The sequence below is a fragment of the Chlorocebus sabaeus genome, chromosome 12 (genome assembly GCF_047675955.1).
Source record: "Chlorocebus sabaeus isolate Y175 chromosome 12, mChlSab1.0.hap1, whole genome shotgun sequence".
In the NCBI taxonomy this organism is placed as follows: Eukaryota; Metazoa; Chordata; class Mammalia; order Primates; family Cercopithecidae; genus Chlorocebus; species Chlorocebus sabaeus.
Genome location: NC_132915.1, coordinates 86,370,008 through 86,392,348, shown reverse-complemented (window position 1 = coordinate 86,392,348; position 22,341 = coordinate 86,370,008). Strand labels below are relative to the sequence as shown.

General features: G+C 45.0%; 1 protein-coding gene and 1 long non-coding RNA gene across 2 annotated transcripts in view; one reads left to right on the top strand and one right to left on the bottom strand.

Annotated features, from left to right (window-relative positions):
• The window catches only part of PAPPA (pappalysin 1), a 248,975-nt gene that overhangs the window by 27,305 nt on the left and 199,329 nt on the right, over nt 1-22,341 (bottom strand). Inside the window, exons 18-19 of the mRNA XM_073021874.1 lie at nt 13,243-13,390; nt 7,609-7,718 (exon numbers count right to left, since the gene is read on the bottom strand). Of these exons, the coding sequence (XP_072877975.1) occupies nt 7,609-7,718; nt 13,243-13,390 (258 nt within the window). The remainder of the gene's footprint in view (nt 1-7,608; nt 7,719-13,242; nt 13,391-22,341) is intronic.
• Nucleotides 12,302-22,341, top strand: part of LOC140712981 (uncharacterized) — a 79,176-nt gene continuing 69,136 nt past the window's right edge. The window contains exon 1 of the long non-coding RNA XR_012094868.1: nt 12,302-12,381. This is a non-coding gene — a long non-coding RNA (uncharacterized lncRNA). The remainder of the gene's footprint in view (nt 12,382-22,341) is intronic.

Below are 22,341 nucleotides of genomic sequence, written 5' to 3'. Positions count from 1 at the left end.
GACCTTGGAGAAAGAGCTTAACCTGATGATCTTCCAATCAGTCTTGCAATGTGAAATCTACTATCTTGTCTCTTACTACTTCTGTTGAAATTGTCTACCTGTCCCCAATACATGCATAAACTGGTATAGGGGAAAAGTCATGGGACATGATATAGGACAGATGTGGTTACAATTCTGATTTGCAATTGCTTTGTACATTTCCACTATGAGATTTGGTTCTCTCATCCATAAGATGGGTACTGAAAATTTAATAGACTTGTTGAGATGGTGCATTCATATAAATGATGTGAAAATGGTAAACCTAGTATCAATTGCGTAAGTTTCTTGAGGGCAGGTCCTGAGTTGTAGACATTTCTGTATCCTTCCAGGGTGAAGCATGGAGCACAGTGAAGAAATACATGAAGGAATGTGATACAAATACAAATGAGGGAATTTGGGTTGTTTCAGTATTCCTTTCTTCCAGTTAAGCTATATTCTTCCCCCTCTGCCTCCCAGCCATGGGGCTGGGTGAAGAGGATCATCTCCTTTCATTCTCTTAACCAGATTTTCATCTCTCAGTATGACAGTCTGTTCCCAGTCAAAATCCATAGATGTTGGAGGGCATTTGGTAAAGGTTCAAGAAGTAGAAAACAGCAGAGTTAGAATTCACTAGGGATTTGATGCCCATGCCTTCCCCTGTTTATCTGAGGGCTAATTTAATCCATCTGTAGGAGTGTCTTGGTGTGGTTGTACAAGTTTCTGTCAGTTGAGGTTTACCTGACGTGAGTTTGGAAAAAGGACTTTTATACTATCTGCATAAGCCTATTTATCTTTCCAAGGCTTTTGGATTTTCCACTATTACTCAGGGCTGCACGCCCCACCTGTCTCACTACAGGGCCCCTCTGTGTGCTAGAACCGGGAAAGGGGACAGGCAGTGGGAGCTGAAGGAATGGCTAGGCTGTTTATAGGAGAAGTTGGGAGATCCCAGATGGGGCCCCTCAAATGTCAGCCTTTTTCCTCTTGATTCCAGTGAGACATCTAGCCCAGTCACAGCTTTTTCAGATAAGGTTTTGTAAGAGGGCTTTCATTTCCTGCCTTGGTGGTAGGAAGAACAGACTATCTTTTCTTCCTGGCTGAAATTACCATCATCATCATTGTCATCATCATCAACACCACTGGCACCACCATCATCATCACCACCACCACCATCATCATCAACAGCACCACCAACACTACCACCATCATCTGCACCATCTTCTTTTTACCATCATCATCATAGCAGCACCACTACCACTGCCATCAGCAGCAGCATGAAAACACCATCACTAACATCACCACCTCCACCAACATCAATACCATCATCACCACCAGTATCCTCATCCTCATCAGCACAAAATTCTCTATTTAATAAATATTATGCTCTAAGCCCTGGGCTCGGAGCTTTCATCTCATGTAATTCTCACCATAACTATGAGATAGGTACTATTTTTGACTCTGGTTTACACAAGAGGAAACTGGGGCACAGAGAAGCTAAATGACCTGCCCCAAATCGTACACATAGGTAGTGACAGTCAGCAATTAAACCCACATTTATCTGGTTTTAAGGTCTAGGCTTTGAACACCATAATCTCCTTCAAAGTATACCATCCCCTGAAGCTGTAAGTATAAAATAGCTTACTTTTTTGACCGATGGGAAGACCAAAGTTCAGAAAGGTGGAGAGGCCCTTTGAGACAAATGTTGGAGGGGGTAGAGCATCTAAAAGATGAAGGTCCAAGAAGACAGGCCCCAAGCAGAGCCAAAGATATGTGAGAAGGCATCTAAGAGAGCCCCCTCATCCAGAAGCCCAGATCTGACACCTCTCCTGGATGTCTTCTAAGATGAGCCCTTTTCCCCTTAGCTTTTTCCCTTGATTTCTGGGACCTGCTATGAGCAAATCATATCAGTTATTATTATTATTATTAATTATTTGCTTTTTGTTATCAGCCACCGAGTTTCTAGCTTCTTTCCAGGGAGAGCTTTTTAAAAGCCTAGGCTTTTCCCACTTCGTATTCCTAATGTTTGAAGAGTATCTGCCACTTGGAAGTGCATACTCGATGTTTATTGAATAAGTAAATGAACAAATGAACAATCAAATAAACGAATGTATGAGCGTGTCCATAAATGAATAAAAAAATCAGTAGATTCTGGCTGCATCTCTTTGTCCATGGGCTTCCCCTCCAGTGCACTTAGTTCTCCATCTCTATGTCAGTTAGACTGGATTTAACAGTCACTCAGAACCATTCGGCCTCTGACCTTTAGACACTCGGCAGGGTTTTTCACAAAGCTACCTTCTTTTCACAAATGAATTTTGCATTCTCTGTCTGCATGTGTTGCACATTTTTGAAAGACATGTATGAGGGTTGCCCTTGCAGGATGGAATGCCGTGCAATTAGCTAGCTAATTCTGCCACATTCATTATGTGAATTGGGCAATGACAACCTCTTTGAGCCTTAGCTTCTTCATCTGTAACGTGATAATCCTTACCTCACTGGGGGGTGATGGAGACAAAATGAAGTGGCGTATATAGAATTGCCTAGCAAACCATGTCTACATATTAGACATAGTCAATAAATGGCAATTTATCTCTCCTTTCCTTAAGTCATTCCCTCCCTCTCTTTCCTCCTCCCATTTTTTTTTTTTTTTCCAGAAGCTATTATAAAAGCCAAGGTCTCAGCACCTAAAGGAATTATAAGGTTCTGAGGATAGGGAGATGCACTTTCTATTGTGAAACACTCTCAGCATCCCTGGGCAAGGGACGATGTGTGAGCAAATTGGATCTATTTCTTAGGAACTGATGGGAGACAGGCTGCCACCCCAGAATTCTAGATCTTCAGACTGGAATAGTCTGTCTCATCCAAAGGTTGCAAGCCAACAGCTTCTAGGCTACACAAACCACAGAAATGTTTGGTTTGGCATACAAGTGTTTTTAAAAAGTCAAAATTAGTTGCCAAAATTTTTAAAAAAGAAAGATATTTCAAATTTTAAAAACGCCAGGTTTCTTGTACCCAAGAAAAAATGAAAAATTTGGCCACAGGAGGCCCACATTTCCACATTGCTGCACTTGGCTAATGCTGTCCCCATTTGGAAGCAGAAAAACAACAACCGTGTTTTCCATAGTTTGCCATAGTCCCCACCATTCCCTGCAGTCTCTCCAGCATTGAACCTGAGGGGCATTTCCACCTATTATTGAGTTTGTATCATTTTGTTTATTAGATTAGAGGAAGACTTTTCTGTACCTCTAATCACTTTCAAAAGTGCACGTACAGGGAAGGGGACTGAGAAAAAGAAGGCTTAGGACACAAAAAAGGAGGTACATTGTGTTTCTCTTTATAGAAATTGAAAATACACTTATGAAAATGGCTCATGATTTCCAATTATATGAAGTTTAGAAATAAGCAAAACCAATTCTTAGAGATAGGGACCAAGTCTACAAATAAATTTATAATTTAGCAAAACCAATCCATAGTGATAGAGAACAAAACAGCAGTTATCTTGGTGCTGGAGAAATTGCCTGGCATGGGGAGGGAGGACTCCCTGAAGATTTGGACAGGTCCACATCCTAATATGAGTAGTGGTTTCATGAGTGTACACAGACAAAACAATTTATAATGCCTTACACTTACGATAAGGAAGTAAGTTATAGCTCAATAAAAAAGAAAAGAGGGAGGCCGAGACAGAAGGCTCACTTGAGGACAGGAGTTCAAAATAAGCCTAGGCAACATAGTGAGACCTCATTTCCACTAAAAAAAAAAAAAAAAATTAAAAAATTGAAAAAAAGAAAAATAGAAAAGAACTTCAACAGTATCTGTAAAGGTTTTATTTCTTAAGTTGGGTAGTATGTGTATGGGTGTTATATTTTTCTGCAAGTCTTTCTTTCCAAAATATTTACAGTAAATACTACTACTAATATACCTCAGTGTTTATTTTTAATTATTATTATTATTTTCGGAGACAGAGTCTCACTTTGTTGCTCAGGCAAGAACACAGTAGCACAATCTCGGCTCACTGCAACCTCCACCTCCCAGGTTCAAGCGATTCTCCTGTCTTAGCTTCCTGAGTAGCTGGGATTACAGGCGTGCGCCACCACGCTTGACTAATTTTTGTATTTTTAGTAGACATGGGGTTTCACCATGTTGGCCAGGCTGGTCTCGAACTCCTGACCTCAGATGATCCACCTGCCTTGGCCTCCCAAAGTGCTTGGATTACAGGCATGAGCCACCGTGCCCGGCTGGCTCAGTATTTAATGTACAAAAGATGTATGTTTGGCCTGCTTCACTCATTTCTCCACCTGCCTGGTTCAGGTGGCATTTCAGTTTGTGACTTCTGAGTGAAGCCTAGCTCTCACTTCACAACTAGGTAAACTGTGGCCTAGAGAAGTGACAGGATTTGCTCCAGGACATACAGCAGGAAGGCGCCAGAGCTTACACTAAAACTTTGGTCACCTGACTCAGCAATCATAAATATTTAGTAAGTACCTGCTGTGTGCTAGGCACTGAGGGAGGTACTATGGTAACTAATATGACCATGGTCCTGCCTTCACAAAGCTCACTGTCCTGGTGTCCTCATCATGACCTGTGATCTCAATGTTGACATACCACTCATCTAAGTAGTCCTCATTCTCTTCATTCATGTCAATATATGTAAAGGACTTAAAATAGAGCCTGTGTTGACTAAGTGTCAGTGGTGGACCACAGCTGGCTTGCATAGGCTCTCAAGAGCCAACTGTGCCTGGATCTTCCCAACTTTGTGCTCAGTGACAGCAACCTGCAAACCTTGAAATCCACCACGGTAGGAATATTTGTATCGCAGAAGTTGGGAAATGCTACGAATCAGAGTTTAATGTTTGTGGAGAGCCAGCTGTTAACTATTTGCCAGCATATCCCTGGTAAGCCATCAGTAAATGTATTGCCTTTATTACTCTACATTTCGTAAACGCTGCAGGGATAGCTGAAGTAAACTATCAGGCTGGCCTGGGTCTCTCTTCAACTTCTCTTATGCAAGTAGCTTCCACCTCTGAGATTCCATTACTTCCATTGGAAGCAGGAAGAGACTAATACCCACCTGATAGGGACATATGTGTGTGGTTATGCGTGTGTGGTAGGGGGTGGGGGTGGAAATAAAGGATTGGAGGTGCCTGACCCAGTGCCCGATCACAGCAAGTGCCCTGTAAATGCCAGTTCTTGACTCTCACTCTCTTACCCTGGGGATAAAAGTGGCAGCAGCTGGAGCAGAGCCTCACCCCCAGCTATCTAAATTGCACTGGTGCTCGCGGGCAGACCCCCAGAAAGCAGAGGAGCTATCCAGGGCCTCTTCTGGCCTGGAAATGCCTGCACCAGCAGCTCTATTTCTGTAGCTCTCACCGCACAAGGGGCAAGGGTGCAGCAGAGGCCAACTTCTCTGCCTTATTCCTGGAAATCATCAATCTCTGCCCTTCGCCCTCCTCCCTTTTTCTACCACATTTTTTTCCTCCTGGATAATGAGGCCTCCAGAGACCAGTGGAGGTCTGAACCTCGTTATGGTTCTCTCGGTAGGCCAGCATCAATAAAGGCAGGCAGACCAGGGAACTGGGTGGGGGATGGGGCAGGCAGGCAGCGGGTGTGCAATGGTGGGGAGAGGGGGAAGCTTTCAGGCTTTCAAATCCCTGGATTTATTTCACAGTGAATTATAACTGAACTCTTTAGTGCCCAGGGCTCACAGAGGGAAGGGTGGGAATTTGCCCAGGGGGTAGGTAAAAGGTCTTAAGTGGGAGGCTGGGCCAGGCCAAGAAGATCTCTGATACCGGGGTGAGAGGGAGGTCTCCTATGTCTGTTCTGTGTATGAGTCAAACTCACCTGCTTTCGGGTATGTGGGAGTTAGGGTGGGAAAAGGAAGGAGAGCTGGTAGTATTGAAGGAACTGCCAATCACAAGTCCAGCTTGTCATTGCAGTTGTGCTGCCTGTGTAGACCAGCCGCCTTCCTCTATAGGCCTCAGTTTCCCTATCTGTACAATGAGGAGCCTGTTCTTGATTTCTCTAGCTGCCTTGAGATTCTGACATATGGGATCCCTGCATGCCTGGGTATGTGAGCATATCAGGATGCAATGGGGCATTCAGGGGAATCTGTGCAGGAATTCTGGTTCAGGAATGGTGGAGGAAACAGATGACAGAGCTTGAGGTTTGGGAAACAGGGCTATCTTGTGGATATGGAGAGAGTCAGAGACAGAGGGAGAGAGAAACAGAGGGGATGATGGAAAGGAGAGTGTGGGAGGGAGGAAGACAGAACAAGGGGAAAGGTATATCAGAAGAGGCAGGAGAGAAAAACAGAGTGGAAAAACAGAGATAGGAAAAAAATTAGAGTAAGATGGAGACAGGAAAAGAGAGAGCAGAAGAGAAAGAGGAAGCAAAAAGGAGGGGAGGAGTATGCTGGGGCACACAGAAGAGTGGAGGAGGTCTGGCCAGGTCTATACGCCCAGAGTGCTGAGTAAGCCCTGGCAATTGTGCCCTCAGCGCATTTGAGAAACAGTACACCCAGTATCAGGTTCTGCCCAGCCATCCAGAGCGTGATCTGTAGCAGGCAGGCAGATGGCAGCTCCCTGGCTCCGTGGCCTCTCAGCACCCCAGGCAGTAGTCTGGTGGAGAGACATAGAGCTAAACCTCACCCGCGCCCCAACCCCGGTCTCCTTCTTTCAGTTTCTCCAGGGTGAAGAGCCAGTGCCCAGAGTGACACATGAGGCCTGGACCTGTGATGTCCTGGGGGACAAAAGCAGGGCCTACATCAGCTCCAGGGGCCCCAGTTGATTGGGTGACACAAAGGCGAGTGGGAAAAGCCAATCTCAAAGTCAAACCGACACTGCCCCAAGGTGGGGGCCTCTGTAGTCATCTGGCTGGGGGCATGCCGGCCTGGCACCATGGGAAACACACAGGGCTCAGACTCAGGTTTGGGTTCAAGCCTTGGTTCAGGGTCTATCACCTCACTTCTGAGATTTCAGTGTCCACAACCAGAAAATGCAAACAATGACCCCGGTCTCATACAACTGTACTGAGGCTGAAATGGAGTCTTCGTGCTAAGCACTGGACACATGAACATGGCAGGTTCTCCACAAACAACCGATATTACTAGTTTGCTGGACACCTATTAATTGCCTTCCCTGAAACAGGTAAAGCTTGGAGAAAGATACCAGAAACCTAGGCTATGTAAAGTGGAAGGCTACACAGGAGGGCACCAGAGAAGCCACACAACACCATCATTATGATTATGGACTTTCCAGCCAGACAGACTCAGGTCTGAAACCCGGCTCTATGCTCCCTACCTCTGTTATTGGTGCCACAGTTTATTCCTAGGCTGACATCAGCATTTAGTGGGACAGTAAATAAAAGGCCCTTCACGTAGGACCTGACAGAGAGAAAGTATTAAAGACTAGAGAAATGATTGTAAGTCTCCTCCCCACTCTACCCCACCTCCCCCCAACACACACCCACAGGGCAGGTGTGATGATTAAATGAGATAATATATGTGAAAGAATGAACTCAGGCCCGGGACATAGCAAGTGCTTAACAATATCATTTTCCCCCCGCTTAGCTGCAGGTGGGTAGATGTCCCTGGTCACTCACCTCCACCCGTGTGGGGTTCAGCCAGTGGGGGATGTCACGCACGGTCACGTTCATTGGCAGGATGATGGACTCGCTGTTGTGGTCCAGGCACGAGGTGGCACACTCCGACCCTGAGGGAAGCACAGCATGAGGCAGCGGCTCAGGCCCCAGACCCTCGACAGCTGCAAACTGTCCTCCTGCAGAGTGGGCCCTGCCACTTCCTGGTCCCCAGTGGACTCAGCTACCCAACCTCAAGGCAGTGGGAAGGAGAAGGCTCCCCAGGCAGGGCCACCTCTGGTCTCCCTGACTCCATTCACATGCCTCCCATCTGGCTGGTTCCTGCGGCCACCCTCATTGGCCCTGACCCTAGTTTGATCAAGCTCCTCCTCTGCTCAAACACCTTTCCAAGGCTCCCCACATCCAGAACAAAATACAGCCCCCTTTGCTAGGCACTCAGTGCCTCCTGCAGTCTGGTCAATCTTCTCTCTCACTGACCACCTTCACTTTCTGGTTGGTTCTACACTTGGTTTTCCATCTGAGTCCCACAATTCTCAGCCTCTGTCCTTCTTCTCTTGTTCATCCCATATCCTGAAATGTCCCCCAATCTGCCTTCCCATAACCAAATTCTATCCATTATTCAAGGGCCAGTTCAATTCTTCTAAGAAGTTTGCCCTGATTTTCACAACTGAGTGAGAGTACTCCATCATTAGATGTGCCTGATTCATCTCAGAGTTTAACCCGGTGTCTGACACCCAAGGAGAGCTCAGAGCACTGGCTGAGTGAATGATGAGCACATAAATGCAATACCAGCTTCTCTTTCCCCAGGGTTTCATCCCTGCCCTTCCCTGTGCCTTAAAGACCCTTCCCACTCCAACAAGTGCATTTTTAATGATCCCACAGACCTCAATCGCATGCCACTTGCTCAGAGAAGACCTCCATGGTTTCCTGACAGGCCAAGCCCCTCATAGGTGCCCATGACAGAATTGTCATGTGACCATTTCCTGTTTGCTTGGTGAGTGTGATATCAATAGCTCTCTTCCCTGCTGGACTATAATTCTATAGGGCCAGTACTACCTATGGTCCCCATTCTATGTCCAGAGCTTGGCACTATGCATGGCAGATTATAGGCACTCAATAAGTATATGTGAAATGAGTGTAAGAGACAGTGAATGAATACATACATCAATGGATCAGGAAATGAGTGAATTAATGGATAAATGAATGGCATGATGACTGACAGATGAATATGCATTTAGGTATCTTATAAAGGAGGAAGTAAGTACATAAATGGATAAGTGAATGAGTAAATTATGAATTAAATGGATAAAGGAATTTTTAAAAATCGGATAATGAGTCAAAGAAGGGGTAAATGACTAACAGAGATAGGGCTACTACATAGAAGCCCTTGGTCCAGGAACTTTTGTGTGAAGATAGTTGACTTCCAGACTGTGGGTTGACAAGTTGACTCTAATTCAACTCATTCATTCTCTACCCTGACCTTACACATCCTGCGGTCATCTGAAAAATCAAGCCTAGTCCATGGAAAGTACTCAGTACCCCAAAGAGGCATTTATTTATTCATGTGGGCAAAGAAACAACCGGTCAGAATCCGACTGGGCCTGAAGGAGGCCATTTCTCTGTCAGTATCAAAACCACCCTCCAAACACTAGGAGCAAGTCACCTCTTTTCTTTAAATATCCTATTCTATTAGCTATTTTAAAGGCCCCCCCCTTCCAAATACACATATGTATGTATTAGCTATTTTAGAAGCCCCCTTCCAAATATACATATATACGTAGAATATATATGTGTGTGTGTGTGTATATATATATATATGATGTAAAAAAAAAATCAGGTAATGAGTCCATGAAAAGCTGAATGACTAACATGGCATGCACAAACAGATATGTATATACATACACACATAAACATGCAATATATATAGAGGCATATATACATGTATATGTATATATATACAATCTATCCAGTGCCCTTCCTGTTGCCATCTTATCATCCTTTGTAGTCTAAGAGGCTCACAAATCTAAAGAAAGAGCAAAGATGGAGTGGCAGAGGCAGGGCCATGTTTAAAAGCCCTTCACTTTTTAAATTTGTATTTATTTTTACTTTTTTTTTTTAAATTATGAGAGTCTCGCTCTGTCACCCAGGCTGGAGTGCAGTGGTACGATCTCGGCTCACTGCAACCTCCGCCTCCTGGGTTCAAACGATTCTCCCGCCTCGGCCTCCTGAGTAGAAGCCCTTCACTTCACACACAGGGACACTGAGTCTGACTAGGGGCAATTTCTGGCCCCACCCAGTGGTTTTCCTATGTTACCTGATTTCCCTGCAAATCCAGCCCATTTCAGTCATGACACCCGTTTCACAGGCTGGAGAGCCAAAAGGCACAAAGCTCAGGGCACAAAGCTGTTGAGGTGAGAGCCACATCTCTAATTCCAGGCCCCACAATCGATACAATGCAGCCACACGGAGAGAGGAGAGAAGGAGGCAGCCATCGAAGCAGGAGAGATGGTGAGGGGCCAGAGAGACAAGAAATGGGGACAACACAAGCAGACAAAAACGATGAGTGATGAGAATAAGGAGCAAAGATCCCTAAGCAATCAGAGGAACTGCTTATGGGGTATGCTTTATCGTGAGTACCAGTTCTAAAGGAGTTTTTAGGTAGCAAAGATGAGACAAGGCTGTGATAATAAAATTCTTTAAAAAAAAAAATGCAGCCTCTGAGAAATAGACAAAGGCTATCTTATCCCAAGAGAAGAAAAAAATATAAAATTAAAAAAAAAAAAAAAAAAGAACCGTGGTCAAAACAGGAGACACTTGCTGTCCAATGCAGCAGTCGTGTCTTAATTTCTCTTTCTCTGCGTCTCCTTCTCCTAGGCTCCCCTCCCCCATGCCAGCTCTGGGGCTTTAGGACCAAGCTGCTGTGTTGTGATATATGAGCCGTAATTGGCATCCTTACAGAGTGGTGATCTCACCAGGCCTCTGCGTCTCCTTCCCGGGAGGCGCAGGGAGGGTGGCAGCCCTGGTGGCAGCAGCAGCAACTTTCTGAGGGCTCATAACTGCCACAGAAGCCTCCCCAGGTGGCCTGGGGGAGGCACGTAGGGGGAGCTGGTCTGGGTGACTCCAGAAGGTGCCCTCCAGCCCCTAAGCCCGACAGATATCTCACCCCTGCTTATAAGGCCAGTGATCAAATCCCTCTCCTTGGCAAAGTGGATTCTCCCCAGGGAAGGGCTCAGCCTGGGAGGTGGAAGTCAGGGGCATTTGAAGGAAAGCGAGGATACAGCTGGGGCTGAGGAGTGGATGAGCAACAACTGCTCTCCTGCCTTGCTTCTCACTTTCATCCTCAGCCTTCCTGTCTCCCTGTGTGGCTTTTTCTCTCTGCTCTCCTCCAGTGTCCCTATGCACTCATCATCTGCCCTGGATTATCACGTTCATAAGATGGACAGCTGGGCACCAGCCGTGGGGACTTGGGGTACAGGAAAGGGGAGTTAATTCAGGTTGCAATATCACATAGATTTTTTCCCCTTTCTGCTTTGACCATGAAAATAATAAGTAGGTAAATACCACCTTCCCACCCCTTCCCCTTTTTCTCCACTGTTCTGATGGAGAGAAGAGAGCCAGGTATTGTACTCATTTGCATACAGTTGAGACATGTGAATAAAATGTGTAAATGCGTCTGTGAGATTTGTTTGCCTTTTGTTCATCTTTCTGTGTGTTTGACATGCTTTGGGACATAAAATGTGTTTGCGTTTGTTGAAGTATGAGATTTGTATGTACTGCATGTGAGTGCTATGTATAGGTTTATGTGCTACCTGTGTGTGTATGTGTTTGTGTGAGTGATGCATTTGTGTGGTATTTGGCTGATGCGTAGGTGTTAGGCATGAGCTTACTATATGATGTATGTGTTTGGGGCTGTTTGGTTATGAAACATTTCAGCATGTGGCATGTGTTTATGTATGAACATGTGAATGTATTTGAATGTGTCAGTGGGTATAGATATGCAGCAAATTTGTTTCTGTAGTTTTTCCCTAAAGGTCACTTAATTAGGCTTTTTCTCACAGGGCCACTCAATGCCAGTTAAGAGTATGAATGAATATTCACTTGCATATTATGATTGAGCTGGAGGTTGGGACCCCCTCACAGACATACACACCTATCAGGACCACACACACCTATCAGGAATGATGGAAAGGAGAAAGAAAGTGTTGGCCTTGGGATGATGCAGCCCATGCTGCTCACCACGGCAACACTTGTTGCCCCACCTTCTAGAATGCCTATATTAGCAGGTCCTGTAAGATCCCATCTCTCTGCAACCCTCCTGGTCAGCATCACAAGATGCTGTATAAGAACTTACACACAAGATGAATTAGTGGCTGTATAAGATCTTAAAGTACCTTCCAAACCATCAGTTAGAGCAATCATGTGCTTTGGTGTTTTCTGACCCATGCAGGGTCAGTGTCTTGGGCTAAATGCAAGAGTGCTGATTCCCGCTGTAAGTTAAGGTGAAGAACTTCTGCTATCTGAGTGCATGTGTTTTCATCTTCAAAAAGGGACGGACAGTCCCCATGAACTTTCTCTCTCCAACCACAGGCCTTGCTTCTGGACATGCAGTGATAACTCTGTTTGCTGGATGAAAATCATGTTGGGTCTCTGCACATTCAGATAACCTTCTACACCAGACATCCCTGGCGATTGCTCCATAAATCATATTGGCCAGGAGAAAGGACATTCAGTTCCCTAGGCTTTTCATCATGGTCAATTAGGGAATCAGCCCAAAAGGTCAGCATCACTGCCCTTAAATGAGGTCACACTCCTTGCACTCTGAGTACCCTGGAAAGCTGTGGTGCTTGTGATTAACGCATCTGTCCAGATACCTGGTTTCAACGAGGCAAATCCCTGGCATACATCCCCAGCTTGTCTCTCCTCACTGTGTGTATTTCTTGAGCTGGCCTGTCACCATACAAAGAGTATTTTGAAAATGCAGTTTATGCTCATCTTGGATGCAGCTGAGATGCCACAGAAAAAAGTCAGGCTTTGGAATGGGATGGGTCTCAGGATTTGGGAGCATGTTCCATTATCCCCTCAAGTTTTGATGCCCTCATCTACTAAAGGTTATTGCGAGGATAAGATATAATGCCTTTCAAGTGTTTGACGAAGGGCCTGAACTATATCAGGTACTCATGAATGTTTAGTATGATGCAAATTTTAAAATTAATAATAAAAGCAGCTGTACTAGACTACTATTGCTTCCCTAAATGTGATATGTGCTTTCATAACTCCTGCTCCTCAGTCACAGAGTTTATTCTGCCTGCAATAGCATTTCTTCCCCGACAAGCTTTTTCAAATCCCCACGTAAGCATCCCTTCCTCTGGGAGTCTTCTGTGTCCCCCCCACCTAGGCACCTGACAGCTTTTCTGTATTCTGGTGTAACTGTTTACACTCACCCACCAGTGGGTCACCATATCCGTGTCCCTGATTCTCTTTTTGGAAGAGCATGGTCTACACTCATTCATCTCTCTTTCCATAGTGCCTATGCAGGGACTCATGTGATCAGGGTGTTCAATGACCCACCCAGGCATTAGCCCTGAATTGCTGGAAGGAATTTCCCCTCCTACTGCTCCCCTCTTGGGCCCATCATACCTATGGCATAGCCATCAGGGCACTGCAGTTTGAGGTTGCTGTTGAGCTGGTTTGGAACCGAGCACTGGCCTTGCATCTCCTGGCAGACATGGAAGGAGCCACTCCAGGTGCCGTCTTTCCGGCAATGAATGATGTTGCTCCCACGTCCCTGAACAACAGAGAAACACAGTCAGGACCAAGAGAGACACCAGCCCCAATTGAATAAGCTATTCAGAATAAAACAGAAAACAATTTTTCATCTCTCCAGAGCTCTGAAATGTTCCAAAACAATTTCTTAACAATGGTTGAAACTCAACCACCCTGAAAAGGAGGTATTGTTAGTGTGTTTCCATTTTACATATTGGAAAACTGAGGACTCAGACCAGGAAGAAACTTGCTCAAGGCTTTTCAGAATGCCAGACTCCCAAGTCCAAGCTTAGTAGTCTTTCAGAAATTTCAATCAGAGTCAATTATAGTTTTGATTTGTGTGTGAGAGTTTTCTTTTAATTGCGAGGGTAGGAGCCCATCAGCTCCCTGACTGACACAGAGAGTAAGTGCATGGGTTAATGAGGAGCACTAAAGTTTGCTTCCTCTTAAATAGTGAGAAAGTATCCTATGTCAGGGCTCTGTCATATGTTGACTAAGTAATCTGAGTCTAGTTGAGAAGCTTTTTCTTCCAAGACATTTCTTTTCCTTTCCTGATCTTCTCTTTCTTTCATTCCATTCCATTCTATTCCATTCCATTCCATTCCAACAATAATGGCATGAAGAGGGTGATATGGGGGTATTTATATCTGTGCTTTCCTCCCAATTCTTTAAAACAGGGAACTACAGTTTCTCTATCTTCTGCAAAGCATTAGGCAAATGCAGCTTGAAGACATAATCCCTTCCTGAAGTCCCCTTCCAACTTCCAAATTTCAGAAAGTTAATTCAAGTAAGATTCCTTAGTGTCCAATCTGTGCCCAGCTCTGTGGGGTGCAGAAGTGAAGAGAGCCAGTGCCCGCCTCTGCGGGCTAGTGGGAATGGCAGTCATGTGAGCCACCAGCCATGTCACTGTGACTGTGCTCAGTGAGGCAGGTTAAATATTATACCAGCGCTGTGAGTACACAAGGAAGAGTAACTGGTTATGAGGGGACAATCAGGGAAGGCCACTTAGAGGAAATGATATATGGAAAAGGATTTTCAAGGATGCATGGAATTACAGGGAGAAAAGGAACAGAAGACACTCCTGGAAGATGGAAGGGCATGTGCAAACATTGAAAAACATAGTGCATGTTGGAGGGCCTGGTGTGGTTCTAACTGTATGACTCAAGGCATGAAGAAGGGGAAGATGAGCTGGTAACAGATAAAGTGTGGAGCCTTAAATGCCAACGTAAGTAGTTTAGACTCTACGAAAAAGAAATGGAGAATCACAGGTGGTTTCTGTGCAGGGGACCCACATTCTGAAGGATCTAAGAACAAGCTATATATTCTCTACCCCTTTCAGGCTTATAATAAGATGAGAAACTTGACATGAGGCCAGTGGAGCTGGCTGTGCTCCACCAATGCAAAAATTTATGCAATGGCTTCCTGTGACCTTCAGTTTCCATGCAAACTCCTGTGCTGGCTCCAGAACCCTCCCAGCCTTAATTCTGCCTAATTCTCCAGTTTCTTGCTCTCCAGAGCACCACCACCAACCTTGAACTTCAGTTTAAATTGCCTGCATTCGTGAAGGCATCACATGTTGTGCTTTCATGCTCACTGCTCCTTCCGTCTGCTATGTTTCCTACCCACCCGCCTTGTCTACCTTGCAAACACCTTATCTGGCACAACCCATCCTGCTCTCATGCCACCTCAATTCTGCATGGGGCACTACCTAAATGTCTCTGACAAGACATTACCTATTTGTTTATCATCGGTTTTGCAACCAGACAATGAGCTCCTCAAGCCCCAGGCCGGTGTCCTATTCAACCTTGTATCCTCAGGGTCTTCCACAATGCCTAACAGGTCCAGGCCGCTCAGTGCATTCATTCATCACTTAATAGACATTTTTGTTCATTCAAGAATTGTTTGTTTAATTCTTGTTTGTTCATAACAAGAATTGGTGGAGAGTGATAGAATGTATTTCTTTAAGAAATAAGAAAATAAATGAATGCGTGGATGAGGAAATAAATGTACAAGTGAGTAAATGAAGAAATGAATGAATGAGGGAATAAATTATGAATGAATGCATGAGAAAGTGAATAAACTCCTTAAAAGAACTGATGTAAGCTGAGGCGGCTCCCCTATGTGAGAAAACAGCTGCAAAGATACAGGATTGGAAGAGAAAGGGGCCCCTTTCCAGGCCTCTCCTGTGCCGGCAGAAGGAGGGTGCAATTGCAATGGAAACCTCTCTGGCCTTGGGAGAAGGGTGGCCCATCTTGAGCATGCAGCTGCAAGGCGGCTTGCAGAGTTCACTCCCAGAGGTTCTGTAGGGGCTCATGGCAAAGTTACGCAGCTTCATGTGGCTTCAAAGAACCCAGACTCTCCCTCTCAGAGCCCCAGGCTCTAGGCCCCATGATTCTCCTGGGCCCTCTGGGGAGTAGGAAATTGACCCCAATTTCCTGGAGCCTTGGCCTGGGCCTGTGATGCATTTGGCTTCCTGCCCCTGAAGGGCTGCAGACCTCAGCACTACTTGGGCCAGGGCTGGCTGGAGAGCTTAGTTTGTAACAGAGAATGTATTAGAAGTAGCCGGAGTCTGCTCATGGAGTTTCACACTGGGGAGGCCCCACCATGAATGAAAGGTGGGAGCATAAAGCACTGGTTTTGCTACCATTGGTTTATCTCTCTCCTGTCCAGTTCATCTGGTACTTTGTGTTGCGAAATTTGCTTTTAAAAATATATAGCATCCTTTTGCTAAGACACCTTAGCCTTCAGAACGAGGCATACTGGTAGGTTGGCACTTCAGGGCTTCTACAGTGGAATCCAGATGACATTTCTGGCTCCATCTCTTGCTATGTACATATCCTTCCTTCTAGACAAGTGAATCGCTTTGTTTCTCCTGCAAACTTTTCTTGCTTTCCCACCTCCACATCTTTGCCCTTGCTGTGCCCTCTGCACAGCAGACTTTCTGGAGCCTCTTTGGATTTTTAAATCCTTCTTTAAGAGTAGATGCTAGTGCATTCAGAAATTGCCTACCACCTGGTTTAGAACTTCGTAGTCGATTATTGCTGACTGAGTCTAGTTTGACCAGAGAAGATCTGGCATAATTGAAGCTCCAATCTGGGAAGACCAGAGGGTACTTTTTCTGGGTGTTGTCAGGGAACTGACTGAGTATGTTTGACTCCAAATGTACAATTCTTCATGCTAAGGTGAAATCTCTTATAAGAGGACTGAATATCTCTCAGCAAAACAGTTTGCCTCTCTGTGCCTGTGCATCTGTTTTTACAAGAGCATATTGAGCTCTAACTCCCCTGCTGCTTTAGCTACACAGATCCACAGAGAGCTGAAGGCATATAATAATATTATCAAACACCTATAACATGCTTAGTGCTTTAAAAATCACTTGAACAATACAGTAGAGTAGAAATTATATTATTTTTGCAGACTTGGGAACTGACTGTTAGAAAGCAAAGAAGTGAGTTTTCGAATGATGCTCGTGTCATGGTTTTAAGCGCCTGGGTGTAAGTCAAACTGCCTGAATTCAAAGGCAAGCTTGGCAACTTCCCAGCTGGGTAGATTTGGGGACGTTCTTTAACTTTGCTATGCCTCAAGTTCCCTGATTGCTAAATGGTCATGGAGTCTACTACCTGAGAGAGTGATCATGAGGATCATATGAGTCCATTTATATAAAGCATTTAAAGCCTAACACACATACTGAGCTCTGTAATTGTCAGATGAGGTTCTTACTTACTCTACTGTACTGTCTCTAAGAGAAGTTTAGAATCAACCCCACCAGCAGTACATTTTAGAAATGACAGCAGCCAGAAAGGGGAGGTAATGTGCCCAAGTCACAGAGGTTGCCAATGTCAGAACCATGTCTCTTGACTGTAAGCTGTTGTACCCTAGTAGGAAGAAGGAAAAGAAGAGAAGAGGAAGAAAGAGGGAGAAGTATTAGGTTTCTTCTCCTTAGAAGACACGAAAATAAACAAAATAATAGCAGGAAGAAATGTAGCAGCATCCGAGCAAGAAAAACCCAGGCAGCAAGTGCAGGAGCTAGATGGCTAAGATTTGGAGGCATGCTGACTTAATAACGAGAGTGTCAGTTCCACCACATCTGGCTGTATAAGACAGGGCAAACCAGTTTACACCAGCTTCCCCATCTGTAAAATGGGGCAGTAATGCCAGATGCCATGGGGCTTAAATGAAGCAATCAGTCTAAAGTGCTCATCCCAGTGACTGGCACGTAGTAAGTGCTCGTTATATTTCAACTGCTGTGAATCATTTATCTCCGTTCCCAGTCAATGCCCTCATATGCGTTTTGTATCCTCCAAGGTAGGTACAGGGGTGACATGTTGCCCCACGAGGGAGGATGAGTGGAAAGTGTGAATTACGAAGTGACGTAGTTTAAGACCTGGCTCTGCTTGTACCACTCAGGGTAAGTCTCTTTCCCTTTCTGGGCTTTAGGGCTCCCATCTGTAAAACAAGCTGGCTGCAGTGGGGGTCTCTGAGGTCCTGCCTACCTCTAACATCACATGGGTCTGTGACTCTTCTGAACTCCTCTAGGACATCCTGGGTGCTGGCCAAACATTTAACAACCCGGAAATGAAAACCTAGCTGAGGCACTGCACATATGTGAGCTATACCTCATTCTTGGCAGGGCTCACAAATGGAGAGTGCAGGTCTACACCCCTTGTGGCAGAAAGGCTTTCACAGACACCTTCTGTGATCTGTGCAATGAGCTGGGTGTGTTGTAGATTCCACCACACCCTTTCTCTCTTGCTCCTGCTGAGTTGCTGAAATCCATCATTAGGTGCATCACTTTGCCCACAAAGCACCTTTAGCTTTTTTCCTCCCCTGCTGATGCATCTTCCAAAGACCCCGTCCCCATCCCAAGGCTGGCCACTCCCTGAATCACCTATAAAGCCCCCACAGTGCTTCTCACAGCGAGCCAGGCCTATGTTATCTCATCAACCAGCTTAGGGCCATCTGAGCTGCATTAAACCCTGAGATGAGTAGCTCCTCACCCCCTGGGGATAAAATCTCTGCCTTTCGCTGCTGGTCTGCCCTGAAAATGTTGGGAGCAGTGGAAAGAGCAGAGCTAGAGATCAGAAAGACCACCACCTGCTCTTTTGTCGCCACGGGCAAGAACTTAGCCTCCCCAGGCCTTCTTTCTGCATCTGTAAAATGGGGATTCTGTTTCTTTTCCAACTGTATGTTGTGAGCTGTCAAAAGAGAGCAAGCCTGCAGCAGCAACTTGGTACACATTAGACACTCAAAAACAAAGACAAAGAAAGCTGATATCATTAAGGTTCTCTGTCCTGGTTTAAACAGACAAGAATACCATAAGTGCTAGAGCTGGACTGTCTGATATGGTAGCCACTGTACAAGTATGGCTATTTACCTTCAACTTTGAATATTTTAAATTAAATAAAAGTTAACATTTTGTTGCTCATTCGCTGCAACCATGTTTCAAGTGCTCCATAGCTACACGCGGCTAGTGGTCATCATTTGCACAGATATGGATCATTTTTATCATGGCAGAAAGTTCTACTGGGAAGTGCTGGTCTACAGGAACTACAGTACTATTTATTCTACAGGTTTATTTAAGCAAGGGACTGGGTTTGACTACGGCTTATGCTGGTCTCTTTACTCCACACTCTGGCCTCATGCAGGATGGGTGCCTCCTTCTCAGTTTTTTGTTTGTTTTTTGTTTTTCTTGTTGTTGTTTTTTTTTTTTTTTTTTTTTTTGCTTTAAGTTCTGGGATATATGTGCAGAACGTGCAGGTTTGTTACATGGGTATACAGGTGCCATGGTGGTTTGCTGCACCTATCAAACTGTTATCTAGGTTTTAAGTCAAAAAGAGCCCATAGAGCCAAGACAATCTTAAGCAAAAAGAACACAGCTGGAGGCATCCTACTACCTGACTTCAAACTACACCACAAGGCTACAGAAACCAAAACAGCATGGTACTGGTACCAAAACAGATATATAGACCAATGGAATAGAACAGAGGCCTCAGAAATAACTCCACACATGTACAACCATCTGATCTTTGATAAATCTGACAAAAACAAGCAATGGGGAAAGGATTCCCTATTTAATGAATGGTGCTGGGAAAACTGACTAGCCATATGCAGAGAACAGAAAACTTCTCAGTATTTAGAGCTAGCCAGCAGAGGGCTAGGTTGCAATCTGTTGTGTTTCTAGGCCCTCCAGGAGCTCACATAGAGCATAGGGAGTCTCACCACTGGAGTGACCTTAAAGCAGGCTAGTTCATTTGTCTAGTCCCCGGGGCTACCACATATGATTGCATAGGTTTTGCACTGCACAAGGCCAGTGGGTACCCATAGACATGCTCTATTTTCATTACCTCATTTAATCTTCACAAACAAACTATGAGGTATGTAGTATTGTTTCTCCTCATTTTATATACAAGGAAAGTGAAGCTTAAAGAGTTAGGTAACTTGGCCTCCAGTGACTAGGTAATGAAGCTGGGATTTGAACTTAAACTACAGATCCAGTGTTATACTGGCTCCCAAAGAATGAATAAAGTGAGGTTTTTATTTGCTTTTAGTGGCAGTGGAAGAGAGTGTGTGAATCTCCCCTACAATAGCCCTTGTCCTTTCCCGTCAGGATCTGAAACTTGTTTGGAAAGCAAAGAATCCCTGCTCCATACAAGCTGATTCAAGATGCTCTGGGCCATGCATTTCTGCTATGTTTATAGGCAGCAAGAGGGAATCTGAGGTGAATACTAGATTTGGCTCTCAGGCCCCTGGTCTGAGGGTAGAGGAAATTCATTTTCAGTACAAAGTAGAAATGTCAATTGTATTAGGAGTCCATTTGGCACACACACCCTCATTCTTTAAGCAGACGAGCAATACCCTGCTCCTTTGCGACTAGCCTCTCTGTTAGTTGTCAAACAGAGCTGCTTGAGTCATCTGATACATTTACATTTTCTTCTCCTTTAAATACAAACTGGCCATGAAAGTTACTTGGAAGGCCCCAGGCAGGCTGAGTTTCAGTTTGATAACATGACCGCAGCCAGAATATTATTTGGCTCATTAGTTTGGGTAACTGTTAGCAACAGTTTTATGTAAGGGAGTGAGAGGGAAGCTGATCGGCCTGCAAGAGGCCATGGTAATTTCTAGCCTTTGTTTGTTCCAGTACTGGCTTCTGCCTCCCTGGCAGTCAAGGATGGGAATGACTCCCATGAATGGACACAGATGCCATGAATGTATGAGAGCAAGATTCTCAGGTGGTGCCTACTGGACTCAGCCCATTTACAGTTGGAGACAGGGGAACCTGGATTCTGACTGTGACTCGGCCGATGCCAGCTGTGTCACCATGGGGAATTGAGTAACCTCTTTGAGTCTTGGTTTTCTCATCTGTAAAAGGAGGAACCTGCCTTTGATGTTCATTGTGGTCCTTCCTCCTGCCCTTAGTTCTGGTGACATTTCCTGAGTACCTACTATGTGCCTGGCACTGTCCTAAGTGCTGAAGGCACAAGGACGGGTGCAGATGCAGTGAAGGACTGTGTCACAGCCTAGTGTGGGGATGTGGAATGAAAGCAGGCAGTGACAACGCAGTGTGGCCAATGCTGTGAGGGGGAATCTGAGGAGGGGCACAGGGGAAACCTGAGGAGGGCCACGGAGCCCAGCAGTGGAAGGGACATTGAGGAAGGGCTCCCGCAGGAAAGCGTGCCTGGGCTAAATTGCGAAGGAAGATGAGGTGTCAGGCAGCTGAAAAAGGTACAAGGATAACTCTTTTTAAGGTAGAGAATGCAGAGGTGGGGGAGGAAGATCCATCTTATTGGTATGGGGGAAGGGTCTTAAATGCCACCCTAAGGAGTTGGGACTTTATTCTAAGGGATGGGGGCTCCTGGTTCAGAGAGATTAACATAATTGCTCAAATCACTCTGGCTGAAATGTGAAGAAGGTACTGGAAAGAGGCACAGCAATGAAAACAGGAAAACGATCAAGAAGCTGCATGGTGGCTCATCAAAGAGATGACGTTGGCCTGAGTCAGGGTAGTGGCACTGAGGACAAAAGAGAACAGCTTCAGGAGACGCTGTGGTGGGAGAATGGGTATGACTCGGTAATTGCTTGGATGTGGAGGGAGGGAGAGGGATTCAGAATGGTGGTTTGGTAGTGCCTGGTATTTGGAGGCTAATATGAAATAACAAAGACCAATAAAGACTGATTGAAGACGATGCCAGCACTGAAATCTGTCCCCACCTGGCTGATGATCCTTGCACACCTGTGAAACACAGGACTTGGGTTATCAACTCTACATGGTTGCTTTGATGGAGATGGAGCTCCTTGTGGACTTAAGGTTTTCTCAGCCTTTTGTTTCTTTTTCCTATTCTTGATTCCCATACTGTCCTTTTGAGCATGTGTAGGATTTGAGGAAAATTCCTTCAGCAGAGGCAGGCAGAAGTGTTGGACTTGCTCTCAGTTACATGTGCATTGAGATAAAATTCAAACCTTTCTCCTTCTGCTCTTCCTTTCTTCCATGGTGTTCTCAAAACTGTACTTCTCATCTAAATATGGTCCCCTTTTTCCTTATGCTTCAGGAGCCAATTGATGTCTAAGTATAGTGGCAGTCTTGTGATTTTAAATACTTCAAGGACCAACATGGGTGGTAATGGTGGTAGCAAACTGGCAAAAGAGCCCTGGCCATTCCTGTTTGAGGAACTTAACTTTTATCAACTTCATACATTGGGATTCCATGTATGATTTCCTTCATAAAAGTTCCAATGCTTAAAAAAATTCAAAGCTAAGAATCTCTGAGCAAATAAAATATGGTATTGCAGGTAGGAAAATGAGGTTCAGAGAGATTATGAAAGTAGATAATTAGAGCCCAGTTTCTTAACTTCTGCACTGGTGACACTGCCATTATACCATATGAGCCTAGTTAGACAGTCTCTTGGAGAAAGTGGTTCCTGAAGTATAGGCTAGTTTTTGGTAAGCAGAAAGGAAAGGGACCATGGTATCAATCTC